At 41.5% G+C, this 19,357-nt stretch overlaps 1 protein-coding gene across 1 annotated transcript; it reads left to right on the forward strand.

The window, feature by feature from the left end:
* Nucleotides 1-420: 420 nt before the first annotated feature.
* SLC34A2 (solute carrier family 34 member 2) lies at nucleotides 421-13,218 on the forward strand (the record flags this gene model as incomplete). The annotated part of the gene is made up of 12 exons (XM_082482309.1): nucleotides 421-526; nucleotides 629-766; nucleotides 1,345-1,473; nucleotides 2,403-2,546; nucleotides 3,169-3,280; nucleotides 4,817-5,012; nucleotides 5,751-5,846; nucleotides 8,275-8,395; nucleotides 9,123-9,290; nucleotides 10,689-10,805; nucleotides 10,893-11,017; nucleotides 12,643-13,218. 12 exons carry the CDS (start codon nucleotides 421-423, stop codon nucleotides 13,216-13,218), a joined length of 2,028 nt encoding a protein of 675 aa, XP_082338435.1.
* Between the last annotated feature and the right edge of the window lie 6,139 nt (nucleotides 13,219-19,357).

Genomic DNA, 19,357 nt, shown 5'->3' on the forward strand with positions numbered 1-19,357 from the left:
TCAGTTAAATCCAGAAGGTGGAATAAAGTAAAACAGTCCTCTGACTTTTTGCTGAAAGGAGAAAAAGTGAATTAGAGAAAAAAAATGCCTAAGGTTTGGAAAGCAGAGGTATCTTTGCTTTTATGACAGTTAAAAGTGAACAAAAATACAGGCATGAGATGGAAATGTTTTTTTTTTTAATTGTGTAAATTGCATGAATAAATCAACTGTGATTTAAAAAATAATTGAGAAACCAATTTCCAAATAAAGGAATAATTCATAAAGATTAGTAAAAAACTGTGTTCAAGGACAAATTGCTTCCATTCTCTTTCCATTTCTTTTGCTCTTAAACTTAATCATATTTCTCACACACCTTGTGTTAGGTTGAATATTTTGACTGCACGTGTATTTTAATCTGCACTACTTTGTTATTCACAGATCATGGCTCCCTGGCCTGAGGTGGAAAAGCCTGAAACCAATAACTATATTGGGGACTCCTCCAAACAAAACCAGAACATGGCTGGGAAAGAAGGAGAAAATCACAAAGGTAATGTGTGCTCACCTGTGAGTTACAGAAATATAAATTTTGGGGCTCCTCGGAGAAGGTGGAAAGTAATGAAACAATTTTTTTGATGTTCTGTTTCATCAGGCAATGTGGCTTCACTTGGAAATAAAGGGGAAATTCAGCCTGCCTTTTCCACAATAGCCTTGATAGATGAGACAAGGCCAGAAGAAGAGGACCCATGGGCTCTGCCGGAACTGCAGGACACTGGGGTCAAGTGGTCAGGTAGCCATTTCTCAGTAAATTAGTTACCTGCATTTATTTTTTCCATCATTGCTGCTCTCTTTGTCTTGGTTATTTTCCTGAAATGATATTTTCTGACAAATAGAATTTAAGATTTGAGGAGTTTTCAGATGTAGGATTTATGCTCTGTTTCACCTTCCCCAACAGTGAATAGGTAATTATATTTAGTCAGTTAAGAAGAATCTGGCAATCAAGCTCCTTACCCTCCTTAAAACACAAGGAGATACATGGAAAACAATCCAAAACTAATATGGTTTTATGTCCAGGCTCCTATTGGTCTTTCTTTACTCTAATATGACTGTAAAACTGAGGGTGAATCTCAGCCTTCATGAGGCTTTTGTCATATACATTTTGCATGGTAAAACTAGGCAAGCAAACTACGTGCTTCTGCAGTTAAAATTTGATTAAAAGAAGAACATTATTTTGGGTTTAATCACACACTGGGGTCACAACACTGTCTTTTACTTTGCAGTCTCTTGTAGCTTGTGCACTGGTCTTTTCCAGAGAGAACACCAGATACATCAAGCAAGTCTTTTATGCACAATGTATTTGTTTTGCAGAACTGGATAGAAAAGGAAAGATCATTCGTGTACTCTACGGGATAGGGAAGTTTATTATGTTACTTGGATTGCTCTACTTGTTCGTGTGTTCTCTGGATGTGCTGAGCTCTGCTTTTCAACTGGTAGGAGGTATGAAAATGTCTAAAATACCAAGAATAAACTATGAATGAGGCAGTAAATTTCATCTGAGTGACTAAATTACAAGCATCACTCTTCACGAACATTCTCCATAGATTTATGTGTTGAGATATAGATTCAGAAGGAAGTAGCTCTGATTGAAGACTGACCTTCATTTGTTTGAAAGGGCCTTTGTTTCTCAAATTGCAAAGGGCTGTTGATGTAGGGATTATTTGCCCTGATTTCTTAGTAGGTTCCTGTTACTTTAGTGACAGTTTACATAAATACATCTGTTCATAAATCTGTCCCATGTGAAAGACATTTCAACAAGGTGAAATATAAAAATTGCATTCTTGATCAAAGCATCCAACACTGAAATGTCGCCCAAATCCTTCAAAGGTGAAAACTATTGAAATGTATTTTTTACATTTACCTGTCTCTGAGAGTTGAATTCTGCTGATGGATTCAGAAGTGGTTATCAGAGAAATATGTGAGCTCCTATGGAAGTATTTTGGATTTTTGGCAACACAAAAGCTACAGGAACAGAATTACTCAGGATTATTAAAATAGTTTTCCTTGATGTAGTAACCAAAAATATCAAGGCAGTAATAGCATTTAAATCTATACGTATGTGGGTTATTTTTTCTGCTACAGTCTTTCCTCTGATGGCTGTGGTTTTATATGGTTCTCTGCAGAGTTCAGTAGAGCTTATTCAGTCACTGAAATGAGAGAATATAAAGTATTCTCTGATAACTGGGAAGCTGAGAGTTCAGGACCTGAATTTGGATCCCTGGGCTACATCATCTTGTACATTTTTTGGCTGGCAAGCATGGCTATATATGTATCAATTAAATGGTTGAATGATCTTTAATTAAACGCTCTGATAATTCCTATGGACTTTACCTTGCACTTCCCTCACTCTGAGAATATGTTTTTTGTAGGTAAAGCAGCAGGGGACATTTTTCAAGATGATTCAGTGCTGTCTAATCCTGTTGCGGGATTGGTGATTGGAGTTCTGGTGACCGTTATGGTCCAGAGCTCCAGCACTTCTTCATCCATTGTGGTCAGCATGGTGTCCTCCACACGTAAGTCTGCCTACAGTATCTTCCTAGACATCACTCATAAATCTTGGTCTGGGGTGAAAACATTCCAACCTGTGTTGAAGTTGTAAAAGCTTTGAGTGTACAAGTAGAGACTGTGGGAAAACATTTTCACAGCTGTTGCCCTGATACAAAATAATTTTTTAAAAGTAATAATAATAATAATAATATTAGTAATTCCATAACTGCAATGAAAATCATTGGAAGCCTTGGCATTGAATGCATTAAATTTGCAAGTATCTGCGTACTTTTCTCATGTTAGCCAGCTACTGAACGTCTTTTGTTTCTGTGGCATCATTTCAAAATTCTGCAGTAAGTAGGAAAATGCCTGGGAAAGAAGAGAATTTATCTTACTCTGCCCCTCTAACGTGTGGTGAAAAGGGATAACCATGGGCTGCAGTTTCAGAGGGGATCATGAGATTATGGGAGCACCACGTTCCCAGGAGGCTTGATTAAAGCCAACATATGTGGATTGGAGCGCCCAATCCCAGTGACACCAAGGGAAGTCAGGGTTCCAGTGACATTAATAATGTTCATTTTCATTGGAGCAAAGAGCTTGATGGTGGTCTGATTTTTTTCATTCAGTGCTTCCTTTTCTGCTTTCTAGTGCTGACTGTTCGATCAGCTATTCCTATCATAATGGGGGCAAACATTGGCACATCAGTTACAAACACGATTGTGGCACTCATGCAAGCTGGGGACAGGAATGAATTTAGAAGGTATCGTACTTAAACACTAGATCTGAAAAGTTGCTTTTCTTCCTTCTTTGTAGGTTTTCTTCTATATTCCCTATCACTATTATAGCCATTCAACCTTTCTTGTGACCAAAATGTGAATGTCTAGTTACGAAAGTCACAAATGTAGCCAAGGTATAATGCTGTCTAGATGTGTGGCTTAATATACTTGAAGAAAAGCATATTAAGTCCCTTTAAAAGTTTTGTGGTTTTGTAAGAATCCACCATTTTTAACTGGATCTTGCACAAGGATAAATTTTCAACTGCTCCCACTATACCACCCACCTTTGATTATCTCTTAATTATGGTAGGGCTGTACAAGAAGTTAATATTGCAGTATTTTTGTCTACTCTCCTTAAAAGAGACTTAGTTGTTGAAGGTTTTGTATATCTACAGTAAGAAAGAACTGGCAACTGTAGAGAAGTGATGTGTTCTGGCTGTCAAATACGTACAGTGACAACTTTTAGGCCGCTGCTTGACATTATTGCCGAGAGAGCTCATGGGTTGCTGGAGATGGGCAGTAAACTTGGGAGGGATGTGAGACTTTGATACCTTGTCATTTATGGCATACCAGATGTATGAAATACACCTACCCCAAGCATATTTCTCCAAGATTTACTGTCCTGAATCTTTGGTTGTGCTATTCTCTGTCACGTAAGTTCCAACACCAAACTAGCCCATTAGTATCTGGTCGGGAAAAGAATTTAAATAACAATGAGTTGATTTTTAACATTCATTAATATAATTAACAGTCACTTCAGTCTGTAAACTGCAGGTGGTAGCACTGTCTCTTTTGTTGGCCTACTTTGAATGTTTCCATCAATTCTTTGTTGGTCTACTTTGAATGTTCCCTCAAGCAGTTTGTCAGTGGGAACATAAATTACAGGATTAGCATTTCAAGGAGTTTTTCCTCCATATTTTCTTCCTTCACGATGCTTAATTTAAGGAGTTTATATTTTAAAACAAATGCCGGCAGATTGCCGTGAATTAAGAAGACCACAAGCAGGTATTAGGAACGTGGGAAAGAGTGCCTTTGAGGGAAGAGCTGTGGTTCCTCAGGCTGTGGAGGAGAAGCTGGAAGGGAGCTGAGGGCTTGCAAGAACATGTGAGAGGGCTGCAAAGAGCCATCTACCCCCATGAGTCAGGGAGAACAGGTCCCAGAGGTAACACCTGCCTGAGGATTAAAAATGTACCAAAAATGGGTGAGAAACAAAACAAATGTAGGCTGTACAGCCATTACTTTCTTCAGACAGGTACTCTTGGCAGCCTCATGTTAAGGATCACTTTTGCCTTTTCTGGTTTCTCTCGTTTCACTCACTTGGTTGGCTCTTTTACTTGGTCAACGGTGTGGAGGCAACTTAGTGCTCCATAGCAAAGCAGACATCTCCTGTGACCCCAGAAATAAGAAGATTCCCATCTTGAAATGGGCTTCATCCCCACCTCGATGATTTCATATTTAATTGATGTTGTGCATGTGTTGTTTAATTAAAAGCAGCTCTGTTTTTAAATTTCTTCTCGCAGGGCCTTTGCTGGGGCAACAATCCATGATTTCTTTAACTGGCTCGCTGTGTTTGCACTATTGCCCATTGAAGTTATTTCTGGCTATCTTTACCATCTCACCAATGTTATAGTTGAGTCCTTTCATCTTGAAAGTGGTGAGGATGCCCCTGAGCTACTAAAAGTTATCACAGACCCCTTTACAAAGCTCATCATTGAGGTAAGCTCTTTCTGTCTTCAAGGAAGCTGCTTACTTGCTTCGCTCACAGCTAATCAAAATGCTCTGAGTATGGGGGGGGGGGGATTCCACTCCCTTCTCTCTGTCCTCGGGGTAAAGCTCATAAGTAGATGGAGTCTTCTTTTTATGCAGATTTCGTAAAGCCTCAGCTCCATATTTCCTGTTTCTATTTGTCCCACATTTCACCTTAATGATGATAGACCTGGCTAGGAGGACTGGGAAGGCAGGTGAGGACAAATACAGCCATGTGGGATAGGTGGGACGGCAGCCCATTGCCTAGACATTGGCAGATAGTACTAGCAGAGACACCATAGCACATCCAGCAGATCTGCATAGGGCCTGAAGAGATGACACTGAAATTATGGGAAAACTGCACACATCTAGAGGGACAGCTGGAGGCCAGAGAGAGTGTGCACAGCTCCTAAAATGACAATAAATGCATTTAGTCAGCTATGTCAGTGGGGTTTAAACAGAAAGGATGAGATGAGGTGATGGATGATTTGGGGAGGAGTCACAGTGTTTGGGCGTGTAGAGTTCTACCTGTTTCTGAGAGTAAACCCCTTCCTAGTTGTTGGGCAGCAGCTCCAGCATTAGAGATGGCATGCAGACTTTCCGTGGTTGAACTTCCAAAGGGAATAATTTGAGTAGAGCTGGGCAGAAGTGTGTGATGCAAGTTGGAATAATGCCTTTTTTTCTTCTTTTTTGTCTTTTTTTTTAAAGCTTGACAAATCAGTAATAAATGCAATTGCTACAAATGATGAATCAGCAAAAAACAAAAGCCTGGTAAAGATTTGGTGTGTAACTGAAACCAATGTGGTGAGTATTACGATAAATTCATTGCCAGGCTCTTCAGGAAATATTTTACTGATCTGTTGCTGACAATCCTTATCACAGGATTGTGAAATTAGATTTTTAAATGAGTATTTTTTTCAGCGGAAAAAAGAATGAAAACAATTTAAAGTAGTTTTTTTCTATTTAAAGCAAAAATGATACACCAGTGGTGGACTTGACCTGGTTGCTTTCAGTACCATGCAGACCCTTGCTTATCAGAACTGGTGGTTTGGAGCCGTGCCTTTCATATCCAAATGCCTTTAAACTCTGATACTCCTACTGACTCCCTGGAAGTGGTAAAAATCTGCAATATAGGCCAAAGAAAATACCTCTTGCCTGCCATTTATCTATTGATCTAACCAGGTTTAATCTTCCGTGTGTTAGTGTGATCTGGTGACAGCTGGTTATTTGCAGCTTTCTTGGAAAATTGGCCTCAGAGAAAGCCTCTGTGAAGCCAAATCCCATTGTTCTTCACCCAAGCAACACTGCAGCTGGAAGGAATCTCTTGCCCAAATCGACACCAATGAGTATTTTGGTAGACTCTGGAGCTGAGTATTTGGTTTGTGTTCTTCAGCTAGCTAACAATTAGAGCATTAAATATCCCTTGGATCTCTAATGAGACTATTCTATTTGTTAGTGCGTATATAAGGTAATTCCTGAAGTCCCGAGGCAGAAGATACTTAAGGACAGATAGTGGAGGTTAAAATTAAGTGCTTGGGTTTTTAGAGGAGCCCAGCTCCTATGGAATGATGGTCTGGATGGCCAGTGAAATGCTAGCTAGGGAGACAGTGCCAGGAGCACAGTGCTGTGCTGGTGTGAAGCTCTGCTCAGGTTTCGCTGCCGAGAAGCTGGGTATTCCACCTCAGGGCAGGCCTGAGGCCTGGCAGCTCTACCGCTTCCGGGCCCCCAGCTCCTTCGCTGCACTGCCTGGGCAGGCACAGCATAACCCTCAGCGAGGTCTGAACCCCCGAGTCCTACAGTCCCCCCACTCTTGGAAGACAAACAACTACACGGGAAGTGAAGTGTAGGCTGAGGGTTACATTTCCATACACACAATTTTTACTGTGTTTGTCTGTATTTTGGCTGTGTACCTACTGCCCAAGCATATAGCCGAATTGCAAAAACACGTGAAACCCCTACAAGCTTGACTTGAACTTGGTAGGAGAAGAGGAATATCATTTAAATGATTTACATTCCTAGTGAGTTAAACTAATTTCTGGCAAAAATTATTAAATGGAATTATGGCAGAGATAAGTACATGCAGACCCCATATGTTTAAAGCAAAACATAAGGATAAGCATTTTGATCAAATGCAGCTGCTTTGAAACTCAGATGTCTGAACAAATTTCAGGAAGGTGAGAAACAACATCGTGTTGCGTTTGTAAAGGCTGACATGTTGGGGCAGGCTGGGGACCAGGCACTCCCTGAAGATGTGGGGGCACTGGATCCTCCCCCAGCTTCATCCATCTGCATCAGCTGGAGGGGCGATGCAAATGTGGGTGTCCGCAGGCAGTGCCCAGCAGGAAAACATGACCTCTTTCCACATTTCTGCAAAAGGGAATCACTTGCAGGTGTCTTAAAGATACCGCCTGTTCAGCAGTGTGGTTCAGAGTCCATTTGGCTGCTAGCTGCTGTCATGGGGAAGTACAGTTCAGTCAGCAAACTGCTCCTTAATCTGCGTAAGGACTTATGGACCTGGCATCAGAATGCAATACATCTGGGCTAGGAGCTCTTATAAACAAGGTTTTATTGTGGCATAAATAGAAATTCAGGTTCAGCTCACTAATACTAATGCTAACTGTAGTGATAGTAATTAGGTCTTAGATAACATTTGAGCTTTAGAAAGGAAAGTAGTAGCAACACCTCTGTTTCTACAGGTAGGAAAACTGAGGCCCAGAAGGACAGCGTGAGCAGCTTGTGCTGACCCAGCGACAGAGTCTGCACTAGTATTGCAGTGTTCTGAATCACAGTCCCATGCAGTACTGACCAGACCATTAATTGCAGTTAAGATGGCAGTTAAGAGGTCTTTCTTTGACCCAAGGAAGCTGTGGCACTAGCTAGAGAAGGAATGGCACTGTCCCCCGGCTGCAGCCAGACACGAACCTCTTTCCACAAACCTTGACACCAGTAGTGAAGGTTCTTAGCTACTGATGGCTGTGCTATGGTTATTACAATGAAGAAGGGCTGGGTGATATTTTAAACTTTAAATGTTGTATTGATTGACTTGAGTAACAGCACAACCATTTATTTTAAGAATGCAAGAAATTTTGCCTTGTTGTGAATGTGGTGCCAGCTTACAAATCCGCCTGTAGTTGATGTATGCTTGGTTGCAGTAAGAACCTAGAACTTTGCATGAGCACTTATTGAAGGGTTGTAGGTGACCGAAGTATCTGCTTTGTCTGACAATCTTTAGACACTGCAGAATGTCACAATTCCACCTTCAGAAAACTGCACATCTCCTGACCTTTGCTGGACTGAAGGAAATACTACATGGACCCTGAAGAACATAACTGAAACAGAATATATCAGTAAATGTAAGTAGTAGAACTCTTTCTCCTTTGGCAATATCTTTACAAATGTGTAAAGCTTTCGAATGGTGTTAACAGACCATTTCAGAGGTATATCAAGAGGCACTTGCCTGTATATGGACCCAAGGTACTACTGCAGGTGCGGTCAGAGCAGCCCGTGCTCTGTTATAGGTATACGGCTGGAGTTACCAGCATCATCACGGTATCTGGCTGCAGATGGATCTTTTTCCATGCTCCCTGATATCAGTAATTGAGGTCTTCAGTATCATGTCACCCTTGCTGTTCAGGTGACTCGGAGCTACAGTTACTTTGCTGCAATGGTCGCTTGGATATCTCCATCCCTATGCATGCCCTTCAGGACTTTTAACAGCCCTTCTCAGGCACGCAGCCACCTCTGGGAAGAACCGACCCACCATCCAGCTTGGAGCACACAAAAATTGCCTCCCGCTGTTGTATTGCCCTCCCTTGCACACGGTCACCCAGCTCCTGCCTGCCCCGCAGGGGTGCCCGCTGTGTATTTTTATAAGCGTGTCCATGCAAGAGCCCCTCTTTGCTCCCTCAGACATGGTGTTTGTGGAGCAAGGGAGGTGGCATTTTCACTCCTTGCATCACCCCCTCAAGCTGCGTGTGCTTTGGTCCCATTTTCTTAGAGGCATGAATGAAAGCCAGAGCTGGGCTTGGGATCGGAAGCAAAAACGTGGCTAGGCCAATTAATTTTCCTTTTCTTTTTCAGGCCGGCATCTCTTTGCAGACTCAGACCTGCCCGATCTTGGCATCGGTCTCATCCTTCTGGCTTTGTCCCTGCTTGTTCTGTGCTCCTGTTTGGTGATGATCGTTAAGCTATTAAACTCTGTGCTTAAAGGACAAGTGGCGAGTGTTATCAAGAAGACAATCAACACTGGTAATTATCTGCTTTTCCTGAAGATTGTTTTCAGGAACTACAAGGACACTAAGCACGTTTACTGATATCTCCTGTTCTGGTGGATATTATAGAATAGTTTAAAGAAAACGGTATTAAACCAAAATCTCCCCTGTCCCAACATTTTTTCTCCTCAGTGTATTATTTTCTTTTAAAAATCTATAAGCGAACAGCTTGCTTGTGAAAGGCAGCAGATTAACAGCAACAGAGACCAAAGTCCAGGCTCTGTTTCTTGATGTATAATCATTAGCCGTTAGAAATGTAATGTTTCCATCCTGAAAAGATAGCGCTGAAGTGCTGAGGTTGTGACTGCTGGCTCTGGCACAGGGCCTGCATGTTTCCTCTAGAATAAGTGGGAAAAAAAGGGTTTGTAGTGATTAATGATCTAATTCCCTTTGTTTGCACTCTTCCACTCCTTAACCCTCTTTTCAGTAAGATAAGGCAGCCCTGAGTGGTCATACTTTCTGTCTTTCCTTGTGTTCTCCAGGTGTTTTTTCAGCCTGGATCCACTGTGTGCAAATGCTTTTGTTTGTTTGTTGTTTTTTTTGTTTGTTTTCACTTGGCTGCTTTTTCTTCATCCTCCCTTGAACGGAAAGGTTACAACCTGCAGCAGGGAAAAGCAGTCCTGGCATGTGTCTGGTGGTGGTTGAAGAGAGGGCTCACAGAAATGGGGAAGGCAACAAAGTGGTCCCCGTGCTGCCTTCTCTTCTCCTGGGAAAAGAACACTGCCCCAACCAAAAACGAAGGGTAGAAAGTAATCAGCTGCCAGTTACTGCTCATTTGTGATCTACTCTGTCTTCCTCTGTGCCTTCCCAACTGATTAAGTCCTGACTTCTTGGCTCACCCAGAAATCTGCAGACTACAAGGGACCATTGTCCCTAGTTTCTCTAATCAGTGTGATTAGCTTTTATTTGCAAGAGTTAACAAGTGAATTTTTAGGAGGTGATCTGCTTGAAACTACTTAGAACAGACAACCTGATTTTCTCAGGATGGTGTCCAGAGATTTCTGAAGATCCGATCCACGCAGTGGGTGCCTGGTTGCTGAAACCAAGCCACTCAAGACACCTAGAAGGTCTTGTGTTGACCTCTGTGGAAACATTGCTGGTACCTAATTATATTACAACATAAATGCCACTCTGGGCTACCTGGTCTAGTATCCAGTTCAAAGTGTATCCAGTAGTGGAAGGCTGGAGAAGGGAGTGCAGTGAACAGGGTAAATTAGAGTAGTAGAACTGACTGACTCAAAATTGTCATGTAAGGAACAATATGCAAACAATAGATAATACAATTGAAATTCTTAATGGTCTCTTCACTGCTGTGTTACTGTTACACAGAACATTCTGTTATCCTAAAGACAATGTTCTCCCTCTATTTTTTTAGATTTCCCATTTCCTTTTACTTGGCTAGCCGGATACCTGGCTATGCTCGCAGGGGCTGGTATGACCTTCGTTGTCCAAAGTAGTTCTGTTTTCACATCTGCTATTACACCCCTTGTTGGTAAGTTGTCAATACAGTATTATTTATCTCCATGTTTTATTTTCTCCATCATTCTGAAACCACTCAATCCTGCCTCTTTTCTCCTAGGCATTGGCGTTATAAGCATTGAGCGCTCTTATCCCCTTACCTTAGGAGCTAACATTGGCACAACCACAACAGCTATACTTGCGGCTTTAGCAAGTCCAGGGAGTACATTAAAATATTCATTACAGGTCAGTATAAACCAATGCTTCCTTGACTTCACTTAGAAGTTGCAACTTTTCTGAAGAAAAACCTGACAAATTTGGCTGTCATGGGAATATGCCATGGATGTCGCACCTGATTTTGAGTGTGCTATTAATGACAGCTCATTCATTTCAACTACTAGAGCAAAAAGCTTGTATTAAACATTCCTAGAATGTCAATGTATAGTAAAACCTTGCATTCATAAATTGGGCTTGATCTGACTGAATTAATTCAGGACTGAGATGGGATGGGCCACTTGACCCCTGAGCATGGGGTCTCTGCAGCCTGGGGTTCAGTGCCCACATCTCTGACAACCCTCTTAGGTAGTCTGCTATGAGGGTTACTCATTTCTCAAAGTTCCATCCTCTGGCGGCCCCTAACTCTGTTCATGCTGTGTGCAGGGAGGGACTCCTGTAACCTAAGTGACAGCTGTACAACCCGTAAGATGGCAAGCTGTCTGCCTACCTGAAGTTGCAGTGAGCACTGTGGCATCTATTTTCTCACTGTAAATCTAATCTTAGTGGGTTTTATTGAATTCCTTGTTGCCTCAGACTATTTGAAAAGTAGGCAGCCTGGTTTTGGGCTCCCATTTACCACCCAGTAAAGAACATTCCAGGCAGAAGATAACATTTGAATGAACCCTCTACATCAAAGAGTGAAAAGATAATGAAGTTTTATTTGTGAATAGGATGAATGTTTTTTACTAGCCACAATAAATTAAGAAAATTACAGAAGCCGTTTTATTGTCCACAGGCAAGATAGAACAGATGTAATCATGAGAAGATAGTATCTTGACCAAGCTCAGATTTCATGATAGCTTGCTGTTTTTATAACGTACTTTAAAAATAAAACCCTGTACTTTCATGTTTACTTTAGTGTGATAACAGTTATAAAATGAAAATAAGATAAGGTGAGCAGGGAATGTACTGTTTTGTTCAGTATATGCTTATTCCGTCTAGGCGACTTCTGAAAGCTTTAGCAAGTAGGTGTCTCCGTGCTTATACTTAAAAAAATAATTTTGCAGTGTGTGAATCAAATTATTATAAAAGATCCAGACAAAGTCACATTCCAGGAAACTCCTCAGTGCCCTATGAACTTTTAGCTAGTTTTTGGAAAATCCAAGTTTGTACCAATAGCAATTCCTCAATAACCTGTATGCAACATCTAATTTACACTTGCCATCTTTTAATTGAAAACTTATGCATGCAGAACCCAATAATGAACAGTTCTCATGTAGTTCTCATGCCTTACTAACAACAGGATGGTTTCCTGATAGCTGCTTGGTTTGTCAGCTTTATTTCCGATGGACTCCATTTCTTGCAGTTGAAAGCTGTATTTAGGCTGTATGTCGTCCCTTCTAGGTTTGCCTTGTGTCCACGTGCTGTCCCCAGTTTGTAGGGAGCGATCTTTACAATGTGTGAGGTATTACCGAGTCCTTGCTCCATGCTAGGAAAGGTCTTGCAGCAAAATAGCACGAAAACCAAGAAAAAACAGTGGGAAGCAAGGGAAGGGAGTCTATGGAGCCTTAGTACCACTGGAAGTTATTGTCATGAGGGCAGGAGCATTTAAACGTATTTTAGTTAACGACCTTCTCAAATGTTTTTGCTTTCAGATTGCCTTGTGCCACTTTTTCTTCAATGTCTCTGGGATTATTCTGTTTTACCCGCTACCTTTTACCCGGCTGCCAATCCGCATGTGCAAGACCTTGGGAAACATAACAGCCAAGTACAGATGGTTTGCTATATTTTATCTTCTGGTCTGCTTCTTTCTTCTGCCTCTGTTTGTATTTGGTCTGTCACTGGCAGGCTGGCCAGTCCTTTTGGGTGTTTGCCTTCCCCTGTTTGCTCTTTGTATTGCTGTGATTGTAATTAACGTTATGCAGTCGAAGCGACCACATTCACTGCCTGAGAAGCTCCAAAACTGGGATTTCCTACCCATCTGGTTGCACTCCCTAGAGCCCTGGGACAATATAATTATGTCTTCGCTCGCCTTTTGTGGGAAACACTGCTGCGGCTTCTGCAAGTGCTGCAAAGTCAATGCGGAACAGGAGGGTGCCAAAGACAAGCAGCTAAAAACTATGGAGGTTTATGAGAACACCATCGCGATGGCTGATGAAGAAAGAGGTGGAAGAAGGGCACCAGCTGTAGCTTGTGTTGAAAAAACAGGCACAAACAACACGGCCTTATAGTAGCGGATCAACCCATATTAGCAGAGATACAGCATAGGACAGTCAGGCTCTTGAAAACCACCTTGGACAATGCACTGAGGACAGAGTGAACATTTTGTTAGGTTCCTGCAGCCAGTGATATATCGCTCATCAAGGAATGGAGTCAAACAAGCTTGACAGAGTTGCTAGAAAATCTATGATCAGTTGAAAAGCTAATGACAGGTTGGCTTACAGAGGGTCTACTATGCGGTATCTTCATCCAATGCTATCAGTAGCAAACAAAAGAAATCCTGATGTAATCCCATGAAGACAGGGATGAAAGGAGTGGTGATCAATTCAAACTTAATTTAAAAACAAGCAAACAGACAATGCATTTGTAGAACTGCCTTTCTGACCTACTGGTTTATTCAGCGGAAGTTACTTTATAATACCTAAAAAGCTCTGGAAATTGGAAAAAAAAACCCAAAAAACAAAAAACAAACAAACAAAAGAGAATCCCTAATGTTTTCAGTGGCCTGTTTGCAGTGGTTGAAATGGAAAATAGTAGTTTTCCCAGTACAGACAAAATCTTTTATATGTGTGCGTGAAGGAAAGCAAAATCCTGGGACATCCTTCACAAGCTCTGGGAGTCCTGCTCTGGCATAAGGGTTTGTATAAGCCCATTTTGAACCCTCTCTGTCTCCTTTAACACTGGGGACAGGAGTTATAATCTTTTATTATCTCGAGCTAAAGGCCATACGAGTAATTGCTGATCCCTCTGCCTGCTGAAGGTTAAGCCCTGGGTTTGGAAACACTGAGTAGCTACCAAAGGCCTTGAAGGACTCAGGATGTGGTTGTGCGGCCATTCCTCTTTCTAGATGATCCTCCCCAGTCCTGTTCACCACGTAACCCCACAATCAGAGGAATGATGCAGGAGGGAGGACAAGCGGCCAGTGTAGGGGAGGAGATGGCCAGCCAAGCCTGGGCTGATGCCAAGCCATCTGTGTGCAGCTGCGGCTCCGTTTGACTGAGCCACAAAATGACCTTTCAGAGTAACGGCAGAGACTGGCTTTAGCTCTATAAAAGAGGGAACCCGGAGAGCAGCTTATGGCTAGCGTGGGACGTACAGTAACGTTTACTGGAGAGAAAGGAGTGTTCGCTCTGCACCATCACTTTGTGCTCTGAACTCCCCTGCTTGGAAATAATGTGAATTTTACTGGCAATCGAATGTAGCAATCCAAATCCCAAATAAAATCCATAGGTAGCATAGTCATTACCATGTGTAGTCAATCCATAGGTAGTGTAGCACTAGGTGGGAAACTGGTTGTGCTCAAATCTTACCGCTTCTGATGTTTTAGTAAATGCTGGTGAGGCTGCTCTGAATTATGGGCTGACAAAAGGCACAATTTCAATGCCAGAAAAAAAGCATTTCAAAGACGCACTGATTACTTCTGCTGGCCTTCAATAGCTTAGATACCAGTGAGTAGGGGATAATACCTGAAGTCCAACCACTAATGATAAAAATAATTAGGTGGCTGAATGTAGGCCGAGTGTCATTTAAAGCCAGTTTACACGACTGAGTTATAGATTAAATTTGTAATGGAAATGCTGAGAAGACCCTTAATTTAACATAGCCCCTCAGTGCTGCTAGAACACATTTACTTCTAAGTAGTTGTTTGTTTTCTGCAGAGCTCTGGAATTCAGTAGGTTGAATTTGGCTATCCGGTAAATATGTACATTTTAGAAGTGAAAATTGTTTTAATTTACTTTTTTTAAACTGATATTTAAACTGGCAAACTATGTTGCTGAAAGTGTGTTTGCAAATTGCATTCATACTCAGATTCCAACTGTTTCTGTAATTGTGAGCCAGTGACAAAAGGCTTAGAATCAGAGTGAATTTCCGAAAGCATTTAGTTTTGGGATAGTTCTGCTCTTTTGGGTTTTAGTAGCAGAGAGCAGAGTTATGTCAAAGTATTCTTTTTAAAATTATTTTCCTTGTCCTTCCTATAGTTGAAACAGAATTTTGTTGGCATCTCATTTTTAAAGTGGAATTTTGATATCTTCAGTAATTCTTTGTTTTATTCTCACAATTTTGGATGTTTTCAGAATCTGTTTATTTAAATCCCAGCATGCATTTCCCATGCTCTGTTTCTTTGGGAAAAATATGAGAAAAACATCCAGAATTCTTTCCAAGATATCTCAAGTTTCCATTGACCACCCATTGAAACGGGAAACACTTTATCTACCTTTACTTGTTTCTTAACCAACATGCACCTTGTTCTGCATCTTGAGGTAAAACCATCAAGCACAGTGATAACAACTGTGGGAAAGCAGTTCCTACAAAAGAATCAGGGTAATAATTAATAGTCAGACGTATCAGTACTTTATGGTTCCTCAGTGTAACATTTCCCCTATGATCTGTTCAGTTCTTACTCTGCTCTCTCCTTGCTCCAGGCAGTATTGGGCCATTGTTTTAGGCGGATTCTGACAAATATTTCTGTTTAACACTTGACAGCACAACATGACCTGGCATATTTCCCCCCCTACTCTTACCAAAAGATATTTACACTTTATTTATAATTATTTGAGTGTACAGAATTTTTCGTAAGTTATACAGAAAAAGGCTCGTGATTGTGTTATATATTACATATTTGAAAACTATGCAATGTTTATCTATAAAAATGTAAAAAGGAACTACTGTATATTTTGTAATATAACTTTTCAAATTGTTTGTAACTGTGTATACTGCGTATTATGGAGGCGGCTGGCTCCACCAATAGGTTACGTAAAGATTGTTAGCAATGCAGAGACAGAGTTCTCAAAGTAAGGATGAAAAACACATACTTTCATAATATGGCTTAAAGCACAAGGATATAAAACTCTACTTTTCTAAAAGATTTGTCTTTTCTGTAATGAGGAATTTTGGAAATACAGGGTTTCTAAAATACTTTTTTAAACTCTTAAACACTATACCTTTTAACTGTTTTGAGGACAGTATATGGCTTTATACTTTGTCATGAATATTCATCTTGTCTGTCCTCGTGCATTGAATGTAAAAATAAAGAGAAGTTTTAAAAAAATAAGATCTTTTCATAATATCTGTCTAAATATATATATCAACATATATCATGGAAGCTTGCAGAAGTACGCAGAGAAGTTCTAGTCTGAGCTGATGCAATGTACAAGACATGAAGTTAGCATCAAGCACTAAAGAAAACCACCAGAGACCTGTGTGTCTAACATTTTAATACAAGTGAGAGAATTTCCTATGAAGAAAAATAAAAATAGTTGCCCAGTGCAATTGTGTGGGTCAAGAGATTTTCCGACAGGGTTCTGCAGGCTGTCCTCAGCGAAGGCAAGCATGGGAGAGCAAAGCCAGGGCTGTTTTAACAACAGGATGCACGATGAGTTATAGGGAATTATATGTATCACTATACTCAGCTCAGATTCTCCCTTCTACATGAAAGATGGCCAACAGAGCGTTTACAAAATGCTTCTTATTTCCCATGACGTGAACGATGTCTGGCTGATGATTGAGCAACAATGGCCATCTTGCTCCTTTTTTTAATCACATGTGATCTATAGACCTTAAAAATTAAGCAGATGGAGAGAAATACAAAGTATTGCTTAAATGCCTTGAAGATTATTAAAAAGGGCCATTAGATTTCCTAACTGTAAGCTCAACAGTAGCTGAGGAACCAGCCCCAAAAGCAACTGTTATTCCCAACTGCACCATATTTTAGTGAAATGAAGATAACAGAAGTATTTCTTAGAATGCAAATATTTATGCACTACCGTGTAAACTGTCATCTTCTAAAAATGGAAGCAGTAAGCACCCTATGTCTGTGATTTTAAAACTTATTCCTTCTTACACCCATGCAGACATACTGTAGTTCTGCATGCCACCACCCTCCATTCCTCAATCAGGAATCAAAGAGCATCCAGGAAACACGTACAGGTTGTGCCATCCATCTCACCCTTTCCAAACTCTTTGGGGAGTTACCTGGGGCAAAGTTCAGCAATGCCTATGGGATTTAACAGCAGGTATGTCATGAAACGCTGCGCTGATTGGAAACCTTCCAAATGTTCAAAATAATGTTTCAGCTAATTGCCTATTTGCTCCTGTGACTGGTCTCTGACCTCTTCCTCTGTTTACAACTTAACCATGTTGTCCACAGCTCCTCCTGGTGCTCCTGTGCTTTTTTACCCTCTGCTGAAATTTCATGTTCACTTCCCCCAGTATCAAATTCTTGATAACACTGCATTTAACTGCACGAGGCCTACCACCATGAAGGGTTCTCATTAGTCAGAAATGCAGGGTAAATGCTTCAGCATCTCTTTCTTCAGCTGACCACGTAGTGGTGGGCACCCAGTCAGGTCCCCGAGACAGCTTAATCAACACACGACAGCACACCCCCTCAATTAAAAATAAATAGTGAGCAGGACTGAGCAAAAATCCACTATTTCAGAAACTGCGTAAGGGCGGATATACTCTACACAGATAGCAGGGAATGCCAGGCCACACTTCAGCTGAGTAATTTCAATAGGCTGTGCTTCCATGCAAGCACTTTGTCTGCATTCGGATGTTTTTTTCTCTAGCTAATGGCCAGTCCTGGTGTTGCCACATGCCAAAGGCGTGACACTGTATGCGTAAACCCACTCATGATACTTTTACAGTGAATACTCTGTAGATCTTAGTCCCTTTATTGCAATCCTACTATGAAGGAAACACGTGATTCGTATGAGAAAGCTGCATGTTTACTTTGCATATTGGATGGTAATTATACTGATTTTCATTGAGCTGTCCCTAGGCACGTTTCCCCTAACAACTGAGATCCGAGTGTTTCAACAAGACGGAGAAACAGAGCGAAGGCTAGCATTAAAATGTGACAAACATTCCGTCTTACTCAGCACCTGATGAAATTCCCTAATTGCCATTTACACTTTTGGGGTGTATCAATCTTTTTACACTGCTCAACCTCTAAGGACACGTTACCACAGCATAAGCAATCAGGGTAATTACAGGAGAAGATATTTTGCAACCAACACCACAGTTGATAGATCGGGTTTTTTTACACAATGCAAAAAGCATAAATTACAGGGCATGCAAACAATTTATGGACCAAACACTGCCCTTGGTTAAGCAACATGCAACCATAATTGGCATTAGGAAAATTGGTGCACGTGTGAACTAGGGTAGCATTAAGCCTTATTTTACCTGACTAATGCAATGGCCTGAGGCACTGGATCTCAAACGGTTGCCAGCAGAAGGCTAGCTCTGGTGTTGCTCTGTAATACAAACATATGGTATTGACTCTTGCTTGTTGCTTCCAGCTGTTACATTGCCCGAAAAGATATTTTTAAAGGTACCTATCAATGTAATTTGTCTGTCTTCCTCAAAGACTGTGCTAGAGCAGAGTCTCAAACACTCCCCAGCAGACTACAGAGTAGCATATGGCTACTCCTGCCCACTAGATGCAGAGCATCCCTTAGCCCATGCTTGAGGACAGATATGACACAAAGAGCACTTCTGATGAAAATGGCAGCACAATGGCTCAGCTCGTGGGCTCGTATGCTGGAAGTTGAAAGAAACTTAGGAGGTCTAAGTGTATCCCAGGAAAATCTGCTTAGCTTGGCTGCCACCTTTGGCCAGGCTGGACATGTCCTCACTGCCCTCAGAGCTGACACCTCTCTCATGGAAAGGGGACAAAGGAAAGGAGCAGGAAAAATCCCAAGCAGCTCATTGTGGCTCAGGTAGGATCCCATCTCTGCCTTCAGTCCTGTATGCTTGGGACAGCTCTTCTGCCCTCACCTCAAACATGCCGATGCTCTTGAACCAAGGAACCCCCAAGCTGATGTTTGCTCAGAGGGATGGGAAGCAGGGAATGATACTTCATTTTGTCCCCTCCCTCCTTGACACTGCAAGCCTGGGATGCTGGGGGCTGAGGAATCACAGACAGGGCAGGAGTGGGGCTGGAGGAACAGAGCTCCAAAATACGGCAGAACTTCTGAGGGTCAGATAAGGTGAAATTTGATATTGGGGCTAGGTGACAGGTTGGACTTGGTGGGTAAATGACTACATATACATCACAGCAAGCTGAGATCTCTTTGGATTCATCAGCAGCAATTTCAACACTAGCTTGAAATGCAGGGAAAGGAATCCATTTTACTTCCTTCGGAG

Source organism: Vanellus vanellus, assembly GCF_965231255.1.
Source record: "Vanellus vanellus genome assembly, chromosome: 4".
Lineage (NCBI taxonomy): Eukaryota > Metazoa > Chordata > Aves > Charadriiformes > Charadriidae > Vanellus > Vanellus vanellus.